Source organism: Coregonus clupeaformis, chromosome 20, assembly GCF_020615455.1.
Source record: "Coregonus clupeaformis isolate EN_2021a chromosome 20, ASM2061545v1, whole genome shotgun sequence".
Lineage (NCBI taxonomy): Eukaryota > Metazoa > Chordata > Actinopteri > Salmoniformes > Salmonidae > Coregonus > Coregonus clupeaformis.
The window spans coordinates 45,972,104-45,992,174 of NC_059211.1; the positions used below are offsets into that span (position 1 = coordinate 45,972,104).

At 46.5% G+C, this 20,071-nt stretch overlaps 1 protein-coding gene across 2 annotated transcripts in view; it reads left to right on the plus strand.

The window, feature by feature from the left end:
- The window catches only part of ssbp4 (single stranded DNA binding protein 4), a 101,624-nt gene that overhangs the window by 60,530 nt on the left and 21,023 nt on the right, over nt 1-20,071 (plus strand). For both annotated transcript variants that reach the window (XM_041839529.2, XM_041839530.2), the window contains exon 5: nt 18,875-18,964. In XM_041839529.2, coding sequence (XP_041695463.1) covers nt 18,875-18,964 — 90 coding nt within the window. The remainder of the gene's footprint in view (nt 1-18,874; nt 18,965-20,071) is intronic.

Here is a 20,071-nt window from a genome sequence, read left to right on the forward strand (position 1 = left end):
CAGTTTGAATTTGATCTAGAAATTAACACTTATTTTCAATTATATTATTTTGTGCTATAAATGAACTCACATGTTCATGAAAACATTCTAATTGATCTAACAAGATTAAATCTGAAAGCACACAGCGGCAATGGTTCCAAATGATATAGATGGGTTGGTTGTTTAGCAACAAAACCGACACGTGCGTAACTATGGGGCAAAACAGACAGGGTTAGCTTAGATTGTTGACAACATGTAAACTATATTTCCTCTCCAAATGTTTATTGAAAAGATAAACACATTTGCACAATGAGCACTGGTTATCTCTCAAATCCACAGTTGTTGGTTAGCTAGCTAGCAAATCTTTGGCACATTAGCATTGACATGAAATCAGTCAAAACACTTCAAAACAAGGCATGGTGTCAAGAACAAGATAAGACTAGCTGAAACGAGCCACCTACGATTTCCCACATGGCAGCTTCTTGTCATTGTTGCTAGCTACAGTGCCTTCAGAAAGTATTCACACCGCTTGACTTTTACCACATTTTGTTGTGTTACAGCCTTAATTTAAAATGGATTAAATTGAGATTGCGTTTCACTGGTCTACACACAATACCCCATAATGTGAAAGTGGAATTGTGTTTTTACAAATTAATAGAAAAAATTAACTGCTGAAATGTCTTGAGTCAATAAGTATTCAACCCCTTTGTTATGACAAGCCTAAATAGGTTCTGGAGTAAAAAATTTGCTTAACAAGTCACATAATAAAGTTGTATGGACTCACTCTGTGTGCAATAATAGTGTTTAACATGGTTTTTGAACGACTACCTCATCGCTGTACCCCACACCTACAATTATCTGTAAGGTCCCTCAGTCGAGCAGTGAATTTCAAACACCGATTCAACCACAAAAACCAAGGAGGTTTTCCAATGCCTCGCAAATAAGGGCACCTATTGATACATGGGTAAACATTTTAAAAGCAGATATTGAATATCCCAGTGAGCATGTTGAAGTTATTAATTACACTTTGGATGGTGTATCAATACACCCAGTCACTACAAAGATACAGGCGTCCTTCCTAACTCAGTTGCCGGAGAGGAAGAAACCACTCAGGGATTTCACCATGAGGCCAATGATGACTTTAAAACAGTTACGGAGTTTAATGGCTGTGATAGGAGAAAACTGAGGATGAATCAACACTGTAGTTACTCCACAATATTAACATAAATGACAGAGTAAAAAGAAGGAAGCCTGTACAGAATAAAAAATATTCCAAAACATGCATCCTGTTTGCAATAACGTACTTAAGTAAAACAAAATATGTGGCAAAGAAATTATCTTTATGTCCTGAATACAAAGCGTTATGTTTGGGGCAAATCCACTGAGCACCACGCTTCATATTGTCAAGCATGGTGGTGGCTGCATCATGTTATGGGTATGGTTGTCATCGGCAAGGACTAGGGAGTTTTTTAGGATAAAAATAAACGGAATGGAGTTAAACACAGGCAAAATCCTAGAGGAAAACCTGGTTTAGTCTGCTTTCCACCAGACACTGGGAGATGAATTCACCGTTCAGCAGGACAACAACCTAAAACACTTGGCCAAATATACACTGGAGTAGCTTACCAAAACGACACTGAATGTTCCTGAGTGGCCTAGTTACAGTTTTGACTTAAATTGGCTGGAAAATCTATGGCAAGACTTAAACTTGACAGCTCTTGAATAATTTTTAAAAGAATAATTAGCAAATATTGTACAATCCAGGTGTGCAAAGCTCTTAGAGACTTACCCAGAAAGACTCACAGCTGTAATCGCTACCAAGTGATTCTAACATGTATTGACTCAGGGGTGTGAATACTTATGTAAATTAGATATTAATGTATTTCATTTTCAATACATTTGCAAATATTTCTAAAAACATGTTTTCACTTTGTCATTATGGGGTATTGTGTGTAGATGGGTGAGATTTATAAAAAATATTTAATCCATTTTGAATTCAGGCTGGAACACAACAAAATGTGGAATAAGTCAAGGGGTATGAGTACTTTCTGAAGGCACAGTGTCTGACCGTTCAGAATCATAACAAAGCACGGCTTCCTGCCCCATCGGTGCGCGCACATCATTTTCATGACGCTGCCAGCCAACCCATCTATACAGTGCTCGCTGATGTGGCTGAAATCTTTCCAGTGTTTGCATTACCTGCAGAAAGGCTGTGATATGCAATGCACCATGTTTATGTGTAGTTTGACAGGCTGCCGCCTCGGCTCTAAGTGAACATAGCTAATGAAAACTCTGTGTATGAGAGAGGGGGAGAAGAGAGATATAGGTGGAGAGAAGAAAGGAGTTGAGGAGAGTGAGAGAGAAGAGGAGGGGGAGGGAGAAGGAGAGGAGAGTGAGGAAGTGGAGAGAGAGGAGTGGCGAAGAGGCAGGGTGAGGCGGAGGGAGAGGAAGGGGGAGGGGAAGAGGGACTCAGAAAAGAGTGAGGGAGAGACTGGAGGAGAGGGGGAGGGTCTCATCGACTGATCAGGATGGGCTGCCTCTCTGTGATCACTGACATATTTAGACTATTAATCGAGGAGGGGGAGTATGTCTCCATGAATATGATCCCGGGTGTTGTGTTGATCTCTTTGTGTGTGTGGGCTCATGTCTTTGTGTGTTTGTCCATACACACTAGAAGGAATAAACATCTTTAGCTGTGCATGCACACGTGTTAACATATCCGTTTCCAGTAGGCAGCAATGCACAGTGTCACATAGAGAGATGGAGTGAGTGAGTGGGGGAAGAGAAGAGGGGGCAAAAGGGCGGTTGATACTGAATCAAAACCAGAAGTTGAAAAAAAAAAGGCGCAGTGACGGAGAAGAGGAGGCACAGAGAGGGGGTCGCAGCACTGCTACAGCACAGGCTGTGGGGGGTGGGGAGGCCCAGGGGAGGGAGGGTGCCTGACTGGGGGAGGGGTGCTGGTAGAGGGGGTAAAACACTGAGGAAACAGCTCAGAGAACAACCAAACAGGAGTGAACCGTAAGCATGTTTCACTCCTGCAATTCATCCTCTCCGCTAAGGAGTCTATTGGGCTTCTTAGCCAACTACTGGAGCCCCTCTCACAACAAAAGGAGTGTGATCTGACTCCATCTCTCTCTTTCTCTGAGGGAGCATGATAGTGGTATGCTCTATGCGGGTTGAGGCTAGTAAATATATTTCTGTCAGGATGTATTTATTTATTTATGGTGATGCTGGTGCGAGTTAGCCCGCTTACATGCACGCTCATGTTAAGAGAAAGTGAGAAACCTTACTACTGGAAACCTTACCACTGCCCCCTCTCTCCTCCCCCCTCCATGACGATCATCCTGCAAAGTAAATATTTACCCAATAGTGTCCAAACGGCAGTTGGTCAGGCCCAGGAAGTGTCGGGGTGCTGGCTGTTTGACCTGTGTGTGTGTGTGTGTGTGTTTCCCTGCCTGCCTGTCTCTGTGTTGTGTATTCCAGTCCAGCCCCACCACCAGCCCCACCACCAGCCCAGTGATTTCTGCTAGGTAGAGTGAGTATGCTGCCGGCTGTTTGTCTCTCTCAGCCTGTGGTCCGGGGGATGTGGGCCAGGGTGGGTGGACAGAGACGTGGTTTATGACCAATCTCAGCCTCTCCTACCATACACAAATAACTCCTGCCTTTTACTCAAGTAGTGCTCTGTGGCAGCTCGTGACAGAGACATTTCATATGACCGTGTGTGTGTGTGCCTGGTGGTGCAGCACACAACAGTTTGAATTCCTCGAGTTCTGTAATGGCTGCACAGGCAGGCGACGTGACAGAAAGAGAGGGAGAGAGCTGTTCTGTTTCTCAGCTCTCCTCCCCCTGTATTCCTGAAAACGAGTTCCCTCCTTTTTTACCCTCCTCTCTCTCTTTATCCCATCTTATCCTTATCAGTTCCATACTACAGCCGTGCCAGCATTCCCTCACTCTTACACCTCCTCCTCTGTGTCCACACTCTCCTGCAGTCGTTCTTTCTCTCTCACTCCCTCTCTGTTCTCTAGCTCTCTTCGCTCTTTTTCTCTCTCCCTCTCTGCTTCCTCTTTCTCTCTCTTCTATATCTTTCTCTTTCTCTCCCTCCTCCCTCGTTCTTTCTCTCTTTGCCCCAGGCCCGCAAAGGTTCAGGCAGCTCCACAGACCCTCCATTGTCTTGGGAATGCGGTTGCTGTCTCCCCCCCCCCCCTCTCCTCCCCCCTCTCCAGCAGGAGCTCGGGGTGCTGTGCTCTTCTGTGCTCCTGGGTCCCGATGGCCACTAGGTTACTGACTCTGACCTGAGAAACAGCACAGAGTCCTGGAGAGGAGAGGGAGGTCTGTGTGTGTGTGGGGGGGAGGGGGGGGGTGTACATGGGGAAATGTTGGCGCTGCAACCTTTGTCTTAGTACGCTAAAAAGACACATGCTGTTTATTAGCAGGTCGCACATTTGCCTTTTTCTCATGGCCCGTGAACTCCTTGTCTCAATCCTGTTCCCTCTAGCTCCTTTGGTCCTTAAAAAAAATCTACTAGGTGATTTCCACTTGGGACAATAGCTTTCTAAAATCACTTTGTAAAGGTGGAAGACTCTAAAGTGCATCCCTAGTGTGTACTTACCAAGATGTCATAGCAACACTGACATGAGACAGTCAACAACAGCCCACGTACTCACACATAGTCCTCACATGGTATACTATTATGTATATGAGCTGAGGGTTAGTCAACAAAGGACTGGTGCCTCCGTTGGGAGGGTCGGGGGTGGGCGGCAGTGGTGCTGCTGAGTGAAAGGTTGGCCCCCTGCGCCCTGCCCCCCTCTGGATTTGGAGCGGTGGCCTGCTCCCCTGGGAATGCCCTTCCTGCCAGCCAGGCCTGTAACGCTCCCCATCTGAAATAGGGTGGCTAGATTGGAACTGGATCAGACTGGACTGACTGGGACCTTTTTTAAATGTCTCAGCTTTCAACACGCCCCTCAACCCCCATCTATCTCCCACCCAATTTGTGTGTGTGTGTGTGGCGTTGTGCAGTTGGAGATGAGTTCTGTAGTACTGTATTAGCATTTCTCAGATAGCACAGCCAACAGGCCCGAGTTGCTGAAAATGGCCACAACATGCAAGTGATACTGGCACCGCCGCCCCCGAAAGTAACTCTCAGAAACCGCACGGTTGAGAGGACTGCTGTGGCTCTCGCCTCTTCCCCCTTACGTCTCTCTGTACTCTATATTTAAAAAACTCATTTGACTATATTACCACATTAGTAGGAATAATATATGGTAATTATTTTATTGTTGCGAGCAATAGACGTCTCGTTTAGGCTTTTAAGGTCCAACCATGTCGCCTTTGGCGTTGTGGAATGTGTGTACCTCTCGCTCTAACTTCCCTGCTCTTTCTTCCTCTTTGTTTCCCTCATTCTCCCACTGTCTAAGCCTTCTCTCCCTCCTGCAAAAATCAAATCCAGTTGTACAGGGAAAGTAAGAGAAAAATAGAGAGTGGGGGGGGGGTATTGGTAACCAAGCTGCCAGAAACTCTTTTCATTTTTAATAAGTCCCATAGGAGGTCTTGCCCATAAAGTGTATTATATTTATAAAAACCTTCTGGCCAAGTTGGGGTACTGGGATCCCGATTTGGAGCTACGCTGGCCCTTTAAGTGTTGGAGAGAGAGGCAGTATGTCTGAGTGAGGCCTACAAAATGAGCTCTTTGATCAGGCAGCCTGCAGGTAAGAAACAGTGCATCAGAACTGCCGTGATGATCTCATTGACAGACAGGGATTATACAGTTCATTCAGGCTACACTAACTGATGTGTTTGTCTGTGTGTGTGGTATTCAATGCCGGGACTCCGAATTGCATCATGCCTTCATTTCGAAAGATACTTTAGAAAAACCATACACTTACCATTCAAACCATATACTACCATTGACTGAAGTCTGTCTGTCTGTCTGTCGCTCAGTCAATACTCAGTGTATTTATAGAGTCTCCATCAGAGCAGAGCAGACCGGATCGGTGGTGACACCTGTGTGAAAGCAGCTGTAAAGAACTTGAAGGAGAGGTGGAGATCAACATCACACACTCGCTGAGCTCCTGTATAATACACACACAGTGGAGTCTCCTAGCGCCAGCCATGCAATTCCCTAATTAGTGGCATTAATAATCTTCAATTAGTCGTGTGTGTGTGTGGCTGGTGGCAGTCAGAAGAGAGGAGCCTTGTCCTTGTTTAGACTGGAGCTCCATCATGGCACCTTCCTCTAGTGGCTGACACTGGCCTAATGAGGAAGGAAGAGGAGGGGTGGTCACCGTTCTTCACACTATGGTGGGCGGCAGGGTTTGCTGTCCTCTCCCCTTAGTAATTAAAGAGCAGGGCCAGCGGGGGGACTCGCGGAAGGGGGTCAGTGGAATGAACAGCAGGGCATCCTCACCGCTGGTCATTAACATCTGACACTGCCAATAAAGGCCTCCACGGCCCTGTGTGTGTGCATGTCAAGGCCAACAGCAGAATCCGGACACGTGTTGCACCCTACTCACGCGTGTTTGTGTCAGTTTCACTTAGGTGTAATTTAACCCTGACACACACACAGGCTGGGGGAGGTAGCTGCTCCTTGCTCTCTAAACGCCAATGCAGGGAGACTGGAGAGAGGTGTGTTTGTTGTTTTTACACCTGTAATGTGCCACACACACACATCCCAAGAGAGTCTGTCACACGTCACCCCTACCAAGAACATTCACACACACTACCACCTCATGTATTACTAACTGCCAGTTGGGCTGCTCTACCACTATCGCGCATAAATTAGCCAGACACGGACAGATGCACGCTAGCACATTAATGGTTACTGTATGTGTTTGTCTGCTCTCAACAAAAGTGTCAGCCAGTTATTATATCTGCGTCAGTGTGGCTGTGATGGGGAGACTGCAAAGCAGCAGGAGCCAAAGCAGGTGCTCCAGGGCAGGATGGATGTAGAGTGGAGACATTTCCCCAGCCGAGAGGCCTCCTCCTGGGCTGACCGCTCACAGGGCTGCCTGGGAGGCAGCTAGAGGCTCCAGGCTCCAGGGGCCCTGATGTGGGATGCTGACGAGGCAGAGGTGTGGGTGTGGGGGAGGGGTCTGGGGATTGGGTTGGACGACGGGGCGAGGGGGTTCCCTCTTCCCTCCCTGGCAGATTTGTTTACTGGTAATTAATTTACCTGATTGACACAACAGCTGCTGGAGCAGTGGGAGGAAAGCAAGCTGTGTGCTGAGCCGGCCTCCTCTCTCCACTTGTCATGGAGGGCTTTCCCGTGTAGCCATGTTTGGAGTCAGGTTCCTGAGTTCCTGCACCACGCTGCTCTCTCTCTCCCATTGATTAAAAGGCACATCTGTCAGCCAGCAGCCTCTCCAGTTAATCTTTAAGGAGTTGACTTCAGTGACAGAATTATTGGAGCAGTTGAAGCTGGGTCTGAAGAGAGGAGGAGAGTTGGAGAGGTGCTAGGAGAGGGGAGAGGGAGGGGGCGGTGATGACAAGCAGCAGTCGCGTGGCGATGAATTCAGTGGTTGGTCATGGAGATCGACTGAGGCTTTCCAGTTCTTCCAGTCCAAGCCCATGCAGATGCACAGCCAAGCAGTCTATCTGCCAGCTCCACTCTGCTCTACTGACTGCTACTATGGTCTCACCACTGGCACCACGACACACACACACACACACACACACACACGAAGCACCCTCTATCTGAAATTATTTTATTCCAACCTGTCTGGATCCTCTCACACCTACTCATCAACCCCAGATTTCTTTCTTCTAAATCCTCCCATCTTCCAAAAACCTAAACCAGGACTTCTTAGTCTTACCATTAATGAACTCAGCCAGCCTGCTGTTAATCTCCAGCTCTAATATTCATATTTATTGTTCCTGTAGCAGAAAGAGAACAGCCGTAGCATTGGTGAATAATGTAGGTTTAACAGAGTGGCTAAATCCACTCCTGGACTGCGTTTATAGCAGTAGTGTCTGCAGGAGTCGAGCGGTCTCTGTGTGTGTGTTTGTGTTGTGGCCAGCCAGCCAGCCAGCAAGTGATCTGTGTTTCCCTGCTTGTCTCGGAGCAGATAAGACTGGATCTATTACCCCCTGGAACCCAGGTCCAGATCAATGGGGCAGATTGCAACTCTCACTCACTGCCTCATGTCCAGCTAGGCAGCAGGATGGATACTGATAATTAAAACAGCGGTAGCTAATTACTTCAGAGTGCTCACAGAACAATCAATGGGTTTGGGTTGGTTGTGTGTGTGTTCTTCTTAGGAGGAGATATAAATACAGACCCACTGGAAGGAACCATCATTAACTGTATTATTTATGGATAGAGGGGAGGGAAGGGAGAGTAAGCAGGACGCAGTGCTGCTGCAGAAATACAGGAGAGAGAGAAGGAGCAGAGACAATGATGTGTAAAAGGTTAAATACTGTGGGGGTATTGTGTATCTGCGCATGTGTTTGTGTGCATGAGAGAGCGGGAGCTAGCGGTGGCAAACAGGCCAGCTATCAAAAGCCACAGGCTCCTTTAAACTCCATCTCTCTCTCTGCTTCTCTCTCTCTCTCACTCTCTATCTCTGCTTCTCTCTCTCTCTCTCTTTCCCTCGCTTTCCCTCCCTCTCCCTCTCTTTCTTGCTCCCTGGCCAGGCTGATGATTGACGGCCTGAGGGTTTTAATGGGCATTGGAGAGCAAGAGCTGAGGTCGGGGTTGTCATGGCAACAAGGAGAACAGGCCTTTCGCTGCATTACCTGAGAGTGCAGTGGAGCCTCGCTGGCTGGCTGGCTGACTAGCTGGCTGTGTGCTTCAGAAACAGTCTCCCCTCCTCCTCTCCCCCCTCCTCACTCCAACCCCCTCTCCCCCCTCCTCTCTCCTCCCCACCCTGAGCAGCCCAGCCTGCCGTCCATGTCAGCTTCTACTGACCAACCGGTCGCCTGCGCTCGGCTCAGCTACCCAGCATGCCTCTGATCACACTGCAGATAATGCAGATAAGGCCACCTGTAATTATCTCTGTTCATACAGACCACTGTCTGTCTCTCCATCTGTGTGTGTCTGTGAGATTTTATATATATATATATATATATATATATATATATATATATACAGTACCAGTCAAAAGTTTGGACACACCTACTCATTCAAGGGTTTTTCTTTATTTTTACTATTTTCTACATTGTAGAATAATAGTGAAGACATCAACTATGAAATAACACATATGGAATCATGTAGTAACCAAAAAAGTGTTACACAAATCAAAATATATTTTATATTTGAGATTCTTCAAATAGCCACCCTTTGCCTTGATGACAGCTTTGCACACTCTTGGCATTCTCTCAACCAGCTTCACCTGGAAAGCTTTTCCAGCAGTCTTGAAGGAGTTCCGACATATGCTGAGCTCTTGTTGGTTGCTTTTCCTTCACTCTGCGGTCCGACTCATCCCAAACCCTCTCAATTTGGTTGAGGTCAGGGGATTGTGGAGGCCAGGTCATCTGTTGCAGCACTCCATCACTCTCCTTCTTGGTAAAATAGCCCTTACACAGCCTGGAGGTGTGTTGGGTCATTGTCCTGTTGAAAAACAAATGATAGTCCCACTAAGCCCAAACCAGATGGGATGGCATATTACTGCAGAATGCTGTGGTAGCCATGCTGGTTAAGTGTGCCTTGAATTCTAAATAAATCACAGACAGTGTCACCAGCAAAGCACCCCCACACCATAACACCTCCTCCATGCTTTACGGTGGGAACTATACATGCGGAGATCATCCGTTCACCCACACCGCGTCTCACAAAGACACGGCGGTTGGAACCAAAAAAGGACACATTTCCACCGGTCTAATGTCCATTGCTTGGCCCAAGCAGATCTCTTCTTCAAATTGGTGTCCTTTAGTAGTGGTTTCTTTGCAGCAATTCGTCCATGAAGGCCTGATTCACACAGTCCCCTCTGAACAGTTGATGTTGAGATGTGTCTGTTACTTTATTTGGGCTGCAATTTCTGAGGCTGGTAACTCTAATGAACTTATCCTCTGCAGCAGAGGTAACTCTCTCTTCCATTCCTGTGGCGGTCCGCATGAGAGCCAGTTTCATCATAGCGCTTGATGGTTTTTGCGACTGCACTTGAAAAAACGTTCAAAGTTCTTGACAATTTCCATGTTGACTGACCTTCATGTCTTAAAGTAATGATGGACTGTCGTTTCTCTATGCTTATTTGAGCTGTTCTTGCCATAAAATGGACTTGGTCTTTTACCAAATAGGGCTATCTTCTGTATACCACCCCCTACCTTGTCACAACCCAACTGGTTGGCTCAAATGCATTAAGACGGAAATAAATTCCACAAATTAACTTTTAAGAAGGCACACCTGTTAATTGAAATGCATTCCAGGTGACTACCCCATGAAGCTGGTTGAGAGAATGCCAAGAGTGTGCAAAGCTGTCATCAAGGCAAAGGGTGGCTATTTGAAAAATCTCAAATCTCAAATATATTTTGATTTGTTTAACACTTTTTTGGTTACTACATGATTCCATATGTGTTATTTCATAGTTTTGATGTCTTCACTATTATTCTACAATGTAAAAAATTTTAAAAATAAAGAAAAACCCTTAAATGAGTTGGCATTTTTCCTATTTTGTTGCCTTACAACCTGGAATTAAAATTTGATTTTTAGGGGGTTTGTATAATTTGATTTACACAACATGCCTACCACTTTGAATATGCAAAATATTTGTTCTTGTGAAACAAACAAGAAATAAGACATTAAAACAGAACTTGAGCGTGCATAACTCTTCACCCCCACGAAGTCAATACTTTGTAGAGCCACCTTTTATAGCAATTACAGCTGCAAGTCTCTTGGGGTATGTCTCTATAAGCTTGGCACATCTAGCCACTGGGATTTTTGCCCATTCTTCAAGGCAAAACTACTCCAGCTCCTTCAAGTTGGATGAGTTCCGCTGGTGTACAGCAATCTTTAAGTCATACCACAGATTCTCAATTGGAATGAGGTCTGGGCTTTGACTAGGCTATTCCAAGACATTTAAATGTTTCCCCTTAAACCACTCAAGTGTTGCTTTAGCATTATGCTTAGGGTCATTGTCCTGCTGGAAGGTGAACCTCCGTCCCAGTCTCAAATCTCTGGAAGACTGAAACAGGTTTCCCTCAAGAATTTCCCTGAATTTAGCGCCATCCATCATTCCTTCAATTCTGACCAGTTTCCCAGTCCCTGCCGATGGTGTTCTCAGGGTGATAAGAGGTGTGGGGTTTGCGCCAGACATAGCTTTTTACTTAATGGCCAAAAACCTCAATTTTAGTCTCATCTGACCAGAGTACCTTCTTCCATATGTTTGGGGAGTCTCCCACATGCCTTTTGGCGAACACCAAATGTGTTTGCTTATTGTTGTAATGCAACAAAATAGGAAAAACGGCAAAGGGGATGAATACCTTTGTAAGGCACTGTATCTCTATATATGGTCAAAAGTATGTGGACAGCTGCTCGTCGAACATCTCATTCCAAAATTATGGGCATTAATATGGAGTTTGTCCCCCCCTTTGCTTCTATAACAGCCTCCACTCTTCTGGGAAGGCTTTCCACTAGATGTTGGAACATCGCTGCGGGGACTTGCTTCCATTCAACCACTAGCATTAGTGAGGTTGGGTACTGATGTTGGGCGATTAGGCCTGGCTCACAGTCGGCGTTCCAATTCATCCCAAAGGTGTTCGATGGGGTTGAGGTCAGGGCTCTATGCAGGCCAGTCAAGTTCTTCCACACCGATCTCGACAAACCATTTCTGTAGGGACCTCGCTTTGTGCATGGGGGCATTGTCATGTTGAAACAGAAAAGGGCCTTCCCCAAACTGTTGCCACAAAGTTGGAAGCACAGAATTGTCTAGAATGTCATTGCATGCTGTAGCGTTAAGATTTCCCTTCACTGGAACTAAGAGGCCTAGCCCGAACCATTAAAAAAATAGCCCCAGACCATTATTCCACCTCCACCAGACTTTACAGTTGGCACTATGCATTCGGGCAGGTAGCGTTCTCCTGACATCCGCCGAACCTAGATTTGTCTATCGGACTGCCAGATGGTGAAGCGTTTTTTAATCACTCCAGAGATTGCATTTCCGCTGCTCCATAGTCCAATGGCAGCGAGCATTACACCACTCCAGCTGACGCTTAGCATTGGGCATGGTGATCTTAGGCTTGTGTGCGGCTGCTCGGCCATGGAAACCCATTTCATGAAGTTCCCTGCGAACAGTTATTGTGCTGACGTCGCTTCCAGCAGCAGTTTGGATCTCTGTGGTGAGTGTTGCAACCGAGGACAGATTTTTACGCGCTTCAGCACTCAGCAGTTCAGTTCTGTGAGCTTGTGTGGCCTACCACTTCGCGGCTGAGCCGTTGTTGCTCCTAGACGTTTCCACTTCATAATAACAGCACTTACAGTTCACAGGGGCAGCTCTAGCAGGGCAGAAATTTGACGAACTGACTTGTTGGAAAGGTGGCATCCTGTGACGGTGCCATTTCGAAAGTCACTGAGCTCTTAAGTAAGGCCATTCTACTGCCAATATTTGTCTATGGAGATTGCATGACTTTGTGCGCAATTTTATACACCTGTCAGCAACGGGTGTGGCTGAAATAGCCGAATCCACTAATTTGTATATGCACTCACTAACTGTAAGTCGCTCTGGATAAGAGCGTCTGCTAAATGACTCAAATGTAATATAGTGTAACATTAGGAGCACCTGCTCTTTCCAAGACATAGACTGACCAGATGAATCCAGGTGAACGCTATGATCCCTTATTTATGTCACCTGTTAAATCCACTTCAATCAGTGTAGATGAAGGGGAGAAGACAGGTTAAAGAAGGATTGTGTATGTGTGCCATTCAGAGGGTGAATGGACAAGACAAAATATTTAAGTGCCTTTGAATGGGGTTTGAGTGTGTCAAGAACTACAACACTGCTTGGTTTTTCACGCTAAACAGTTTCCTGTGTGTATCAAGAATTGTCCACCACCCAAAGGACATCCAGCCAACTTCACACAACTGTGGGAAGCATTGGAGTCAACATGGGCCAGCATCCCCATGCCCCGACAAATTGGGACTGTTCTGAGGGCACGGGGAGGGGGGAGAGGGAGGGGAGGGGAGCGGGCAGCTCAGTATTAGGAACATGTTCCTAATGTTTTGTGTGTGTTTGTTTATTTATATATATATATATATATATATATATATCAGCAAAAAAGTAAACGTCCCTTTTTCAGGACTCTGTCTTTTCAAAGATAATTCGTAAAAATCCAAATAACTTCACAGATCTTCATTGTAAAGGGTTGAAACACTGTTACCCATGCTTGTTTAATGAACCATAAACAATTAATGAACATGCACCTGTGGAACGGTCGTTAAGAGACTAACAGCTTACAGACGGTAGGCAATTAAGGTCACAGTTATGAAAACTTAGGACACTAAAGAGGCCTTTCTACTGACTCTGAAAAACACCAAAAGAAAGATGCGCAGGGTCCCTGCTCATCTGCGTGAATGTGCTTTAGGCATTCTGCAAGGAGGCATGAGGACTGCAGATGTGGCCAGGGCAATAAATTGCAATGTCCATACTGTGAGACGCCTAAGACAGCGCTACAGGGAGACAGGACGGACAGCTGATCGTCCTCGCAGTGGCAGACCACCTGTAACACCTGCACAGGATCAGTACATCCAAACATCACACCTGCGGGACAGGTACATGATGGCAACAACAACTGCCCGAGTTACACCAGGAACGCACAATCCCTCCATCAGTGCTCAGACTGTCAGCAATAGGCTGAGAGAGGCTGGACTGAGGGCTTGTAGGCCTATGGGCACAAACCCACCGTCGCTGGACCGGACAGCACTGGCAAAAGGTGCTCTTCACTGACGAGTCGCGGTTTTGTCTCACCAGGGGTGATGGTCGGATTCGCGTTTATCGTTGAAGGAATGAGCATTACACCGAGGCCTGTACTCTGGAGCGGGATCTATTTGGAGGTGGAAGGTCCGTCATGGTCTGGGGTGGTGTGTCACAGCATCATCGGACTGAGCTTGTTGTCAATGCGGGCAATCTCAACGCTGTGCATTACAGGGAAGATGTCCTCCTCCCTCATGTGGTACCCTTCCTGCAGGCTCATCCTGACATGACCCTCCAGCATGACAATGCCACCAGCCATACTGCTCGTTCTGTGCGTGATTTCCTGCAAGACAGGAATGTCAGTGTTCTGCCATGGCCAGCGAAGAGCCCGGATCTCAATCCCATTGAGCACATCTGGGACCTGTTGGATCGGAGGGTGAGGGCTAGGGCCATTCCCCCCAGAAATGTCCAGGAACTTGTGCCTTGGTGGAAGAGTGGGGTAACATCTCACAGCAAGAACTGGCAAATCCGGTGCAGTCCATGAGCAGGAGATGCACTTCAGTACTTAATGCAACTGGTGGCCACACCAGATACTGACTGTTACTGTTACTTTTGATTTTGACCCCCCCCTTTGTTCAGGGACACATTATTCCATTTCTGTTAGTCACATGTCTGTGGAACTTGTTCAGTTTGTCTCATTTGTTGAATCTTGTTATGTTCATTCAAATATTTACACATGTTAAGTTTGCTGAAAATAAACGCAGTTGACAGTGAGAGGACGTTTCTTTTTTTGCTGAGTTATATATAATATAATATAATAATAATATGCCATTTAGCAGATGCTTTTATCCAAAGCGACTTAGTCATGCATGCATACATTTTTACGTATGGGTGGTCCCGGGGATCAGACCCACTACCCTGGCGTTACAAGCGCCATGCTCTACCAATTGAGCTACAGAGGACCTATATATATATATATATATATATATATATATATATATATATATATATATATATATATATATATATATATATATATATATATATATATATATATATATATATACACACTGCTCAAAAAAATAAAGGGAACACTTGAACAACACAATGTAACTCCAAGTCAATCACACTTCTGTGAAATCAAACTGTCCACTTAGGAAGCAACACTGATTGACAATAAATTTCACATGCTGTTGTGCAAATGGAATAGACAACAGGTGGAAATTATAGGCAATTAGCAAGACACCCCCAATAAAGGAGTGGTTCTGCAGGTGGTGACCACAGACCACTTCTCAGTTCCTATGCTTCCTGGCTGATGTTTTGGTCACATTTGAATGCTGGCGGTGCTTTCACTCTAGTGGTAGCATGAGACGGAGTCTACAACCCACACAAGTGGCTCAGGTAGTACAGCTCATCCAGGGGCAAGAAGGTTTGCTGTGTCTGTCAGCGTAGTGTCCAGAGCATGGAGGCGCTACCAGGAGACAGGGCAGTACATCAGGAGACTTGGAGGAGGCCGTAGGAGGGCAACAACCCAGCAGCAGGACCGCTACCTCCGCCTTTGTGCAAGGAGGAACAGGAGGAGCACTGCCAGAGCCCTGCTAAATGACCTCCAGCAGGCCACAAATGTGCATATGTCTGCTCAATCGGTCAGAAACAGACTCCATGAGGGTGGTATGAGGGCCTGACGTCCACAGGTGGGGGTTGTGCTTACAGCCCAACACCGTGCAGGACGTTTGGCATTTGCCAGAGAACACCAAGATTGGCAAATTCGCCACTGGCGCCCTGTGCTCTTCACAGATGAAAGCAGGTTCACACTGAGCACATGTGACAGACGTGACAGAGTCTGGAGACGCCGTGGAGAACGTTCTGCTGCCTGCAACATCCTCCAGCATGACCGGTTTAGCGGTGGGTCAGTCATGGTGTGGGGTGGCATTTCTTTGGGGGGCCGCACAGCCCTCCATGTGCTCGCCAGAGGTAGCCTGACTGCCATTAGGTACCGAGATGAGATCCTCAGACCCCTTGTGAGACCATATGCTGGTGCGGTTGGCCCTGGGTTCCTCCTAATGCAAGACAATGCTAGACCTCATGTGGCTGGAGTGTGTCAGCAGTTCCTGCAAGAGGAAGGCATTGATGCTATGGACTGGCCCACCCGTTCCCCAGACCTGAATCCAATTGAGCACATCTGGGACATAATGTCTCGCTCCATCCACCAACGCCACGTTGCACCACAGACTGTCCAGGAGTTGGCGGATGCTTTAGTCCAGGTCTGGGAGGAGATCCCTCAGGAGACCATCCACCACCTCATCAGGAGCATGCCCAGGCATTGTAGGGAGGTCATACAGGCACGTGGAGGCCACACACACTACTGAGCCTCATTTTGACTTGTTTTAAGGACATTACATCAAAGTTGGATCAGCCTGTAGTGTGGTTTTCCACTTTAATTTTGAGTGTGACTCCAAATCCAGACCTCCATGGGTTGATTAAATTTGATTTCCATTTTTGTGTGATTTTGTCAGCACATTCAACTATGTAAAGAAAAAAGTATTTAATAAGATTATTTCATTCATTCAGATCTAGGATGTGTTATTTTAGTGTTCCCTTTATTTTTTTGAGCAGTGTATATATATATATACTACCGTTCAAAAGTTTCGGGTCACTTAGAAATGTCCTTGTTTTCGAAAGAAAATCATTTTTTGTCCATTAGAATAACATCAAATTGATCAGAAATACAGTTTAGACACTGTTAATGTTGTAAATGGCTATTGTAGCTTGAAACGGCTGATTAAAAAAAAAAAATGGAATATCTACATAGGCGTACAGAGGCCCATTATCAGCAACCATCAGTCCTGTGTTCCAATGGCACGTTGTGTTTGCTAATCCAAGTTTATAATTTTAAAAGGCCAATTGATCATTAGAAAACCCTTTTGCAATTATTTTAGCACAGCTGAAAACTGTTGTGCTGATTTAAAGAAGCAATACAACTGGCCTTCTTGAGACTAGTTGAGTATCTGGAGCATCAGCAAATGTGGGTCCAATTACAGGCTCAAAATGGCCAGAAACAAATACATTTATTCTGAAACTCGTCAGTCTATTCTTGTTCTGAGAAATGAAGGCTATTCCATGCGAGAAATTGCCAAGAAACTGAAGATCTCGTACAACGCTGTGTAATACTCTCTTCACAGAACAGGGCAAACTGGCTCTAACCAGAATAGAAAGAGGAGTGGGAGGCCCCGGTGTTCAACTGAGCAAGAGGACAAATACATTAGAATGTCTAGTTTGAGTAACAGGCGCCTCACAGGTCCTCAACTGGCGGCTTCATTAAATAGTACCCGCAAAACACCAGTCTCAACGTCAACAGTGAAGAGGCGACTCCGGGATGCTGACCTTCTAGGCAGAGTTGCAAAGAAAAAGCCATATCTCAGACTGCCCATCGTAATCTTTTTTTTTTATTGGCCAGTCTGAGATATGGCTTTTTCTTTGCAACTTTCTTGCGCAGTGACCTGTACATGTTTTGGTTGAACGATAACCGTCATCCAAAATGTAATGACCGTCACAGCACTAAGTGACATAGACCTACCTGTAGTCTGGATGAGACATTAGTCTGCAATGGCAGTTCCCATGTGCCTCCATCATACCTCTTTTTGGTTTTGTCCAGTCTGTCTCTCCATTCGTCTTCCAGTGGCTCGGCCCTGACATGTTTAACATGCTGAGTGCTGCCGTGTGTGTTTCTGATGGTTTTCTAGCCTTAACACGATGGCAGTAGTGTGTAAATGGCACACAAGGCCAATCAGCCAACATGATGGCTCCACTGTACTGGACTAACTGCTGCCATTGAGTAAATACGTGCTGACAAACCCAGTTAACCACCTCCGGTCACTCACTCCCGTCCCCTCTACCCCCTCTCTCTCCTCTCTTCCTCTCTTCTCTTTTTTTTTCTTGAAGCTGCAGAGATGATTTTAATCTACCATTTATAATGTCACTATTTTCTTTGCCTGCTGAATAAAGCAGGAAGTATATAGCCTCTGTTCCCTGGCACCTGGTTCAACTGTATGTAATGAAAACACTTGCTTCTCACTACCATTATCTTGCACTCTCATCACAAGCCTTTTTTATACGCTAAGGAGGAGAAGCTGTTTGTGTGTCATTGTCCCCTCTGGGTGTGTTCTGCTCTCAGTCCCTGACGGTGCCTGTGGGGCTTACAGCTTCACACCCTCACACCAGGGGTAGCAGCCATTGTGTGTGTGTGTGCTTGTGCATGCGCTCTACCCTGTGGTCCCAGGACCCGTTAGTGAGTTTCTGGGCAGAGGGGGTCAGGGATGGAGGGGCTGTTTGCACTGCGGCTGGCTGGGGGGAGGATCTGGTTACAGTAGGGGAGGGGGGAGGAGAGAAGGTGGGCGCTGGGCAGCTGTGTAATCCCCTTCACTGGGTGCTGCCTGGTGAATAGACAGCCTGGGAAACGCACAACAGACCCAGCCACTGCCTTACATACAGTACATACATTGGGGGAGGGGGCTCCAAACCCAAACCCCATTTAACTGCTTAGGAGAGATTTCACCAGAGCTAGCCAGACACACACACACTCCATCCATGCCCTGTATTTTAATTTCTACTAAGCATAAATGTTTACAGATTCATAGACGGACAGCTGCTTGTCTTTTTTAATATCGTCTTAATGCGGTGACGGAGAAGCAATCTGAGCCAGACATTCATGTTCCAGATAAACGTTACGCTGTAACTGCGTCGTTATTCTCCGCCGATTCCTCCCACTGTCTGAAAACGCCAAAACCACCCAAAACAATCAATGGCTTGCTAATGTCTTTCCTCATTTTGAATGAAAATCCAGGCAGTGGAGACTAGGCCACATCAGACTCTTGAGGTGAAAGCCTAGACTTCTATAAATGCCTTTGTGTAGTATGACGTATGTGTTGTTCGGAGTAGTGAGTGGGTTTGACTTGTGTGAATACAGAGTTTGTATCTGTGTTTCTGAGTAGAGTGTGTGTGTGTGTGTGTTTGTGTTTCAGAGTACTAAGTGTGTTTGTTTCCTTTGTGTTTTACAGAGTGCAGCCGCTGCCCCCAGTCCGGTGATGGGCAACATGCCCCCCAACGATGGCATGCCTGGCGGACCCATGCCCCCGGGCTTCTTTCAAGTAAGACCTCTATTTCTCTCTCTTTGTCCTTCCCCTCAAACCCACAACATGCTAAGCCTATCCCTCGCTCCGCCTCCTTTTTTTTAGTCTCTTTAGCTGACCTAATCCCTGTCCAGATGTCTCTCTGTCTCGCTCTCTCTCTGTCTCTGTCTCTGTCTCGCTCTCTCTCTGTCTCTCTCTCTGTCTCGCTCTCTCTCTGTCTCTGTCTCTGTCTCACTCTCTCTCTGTCTCTGTCTCTCTGTCTCGCTCGCTCTCTCTCTGTCTCTGTCTCTCTGTCTCGCTCTCTCTCTGTCTCTGTCTCTCTGTCTCGCTCTCTCTCTGTCTCTGTCTCTCTGTCTCTCTCGCTCTCTGTTTCTCTGTTTTTCTGTCTCGCTGTCTCTATCTCGCTCTCGCTGTCTCTCTATCTCGCTCTCGCTGTCTCGCTCTCTCTGCCTCGCCTCTCTGTCTCGCTCTCTCTTTCTTGCTGTCTCTCTCTCTCTCTGTCTCTCTCTCTATCTCGCTCTCGCTGTCTCTCTCTCTCGCTGTCTCGCTCTCTCTGCCTCGCCTCTGTTTCGCTCTCTCTTTCTCGCTGTCTCTCTATCTCGCTCTCGCTGTCTCTGTCTCTCTGTCTCTGTCTTGCTTTCTTTCCCATACTCCCTCCATCAGTAGGTCTGTCTGTCTGTCTGGCCAGGGACAGGGAGGTTGGGATGGGAGGGAGATTTTTCTCTGGGTTGTGTTGCTCTGCTAATTCCTCCTGTCATCACTGCTCTCTGATGACTGTCTGGGAGGCTAGGGAGATCACCTGATGATGGGTCCACACACCCTATCTGACTGCGCATACGCACACGAACACACACACACACACACACACCATAGCAAAAAATATCCTGAAAATATACTCTTGTAAATGTCATGAAGCAAATATGGTTTCCAGGTTGTCTCGGTGTGTGGGTTTTTGCAGAGCTGACTGTTGTACTGTCATGTGTTGGTCCTGTTAGCCATGAGAGAGAGTGTGTGTGTGTGTGTGCTAACAGGACCAACACAGGACAGGACAGTGTGTGTGCGTGCTGGGGTCGTAGGCAATGTTAATGATGTATGTGGAGTGATCAGAGCAGGGAGCTGCTATCT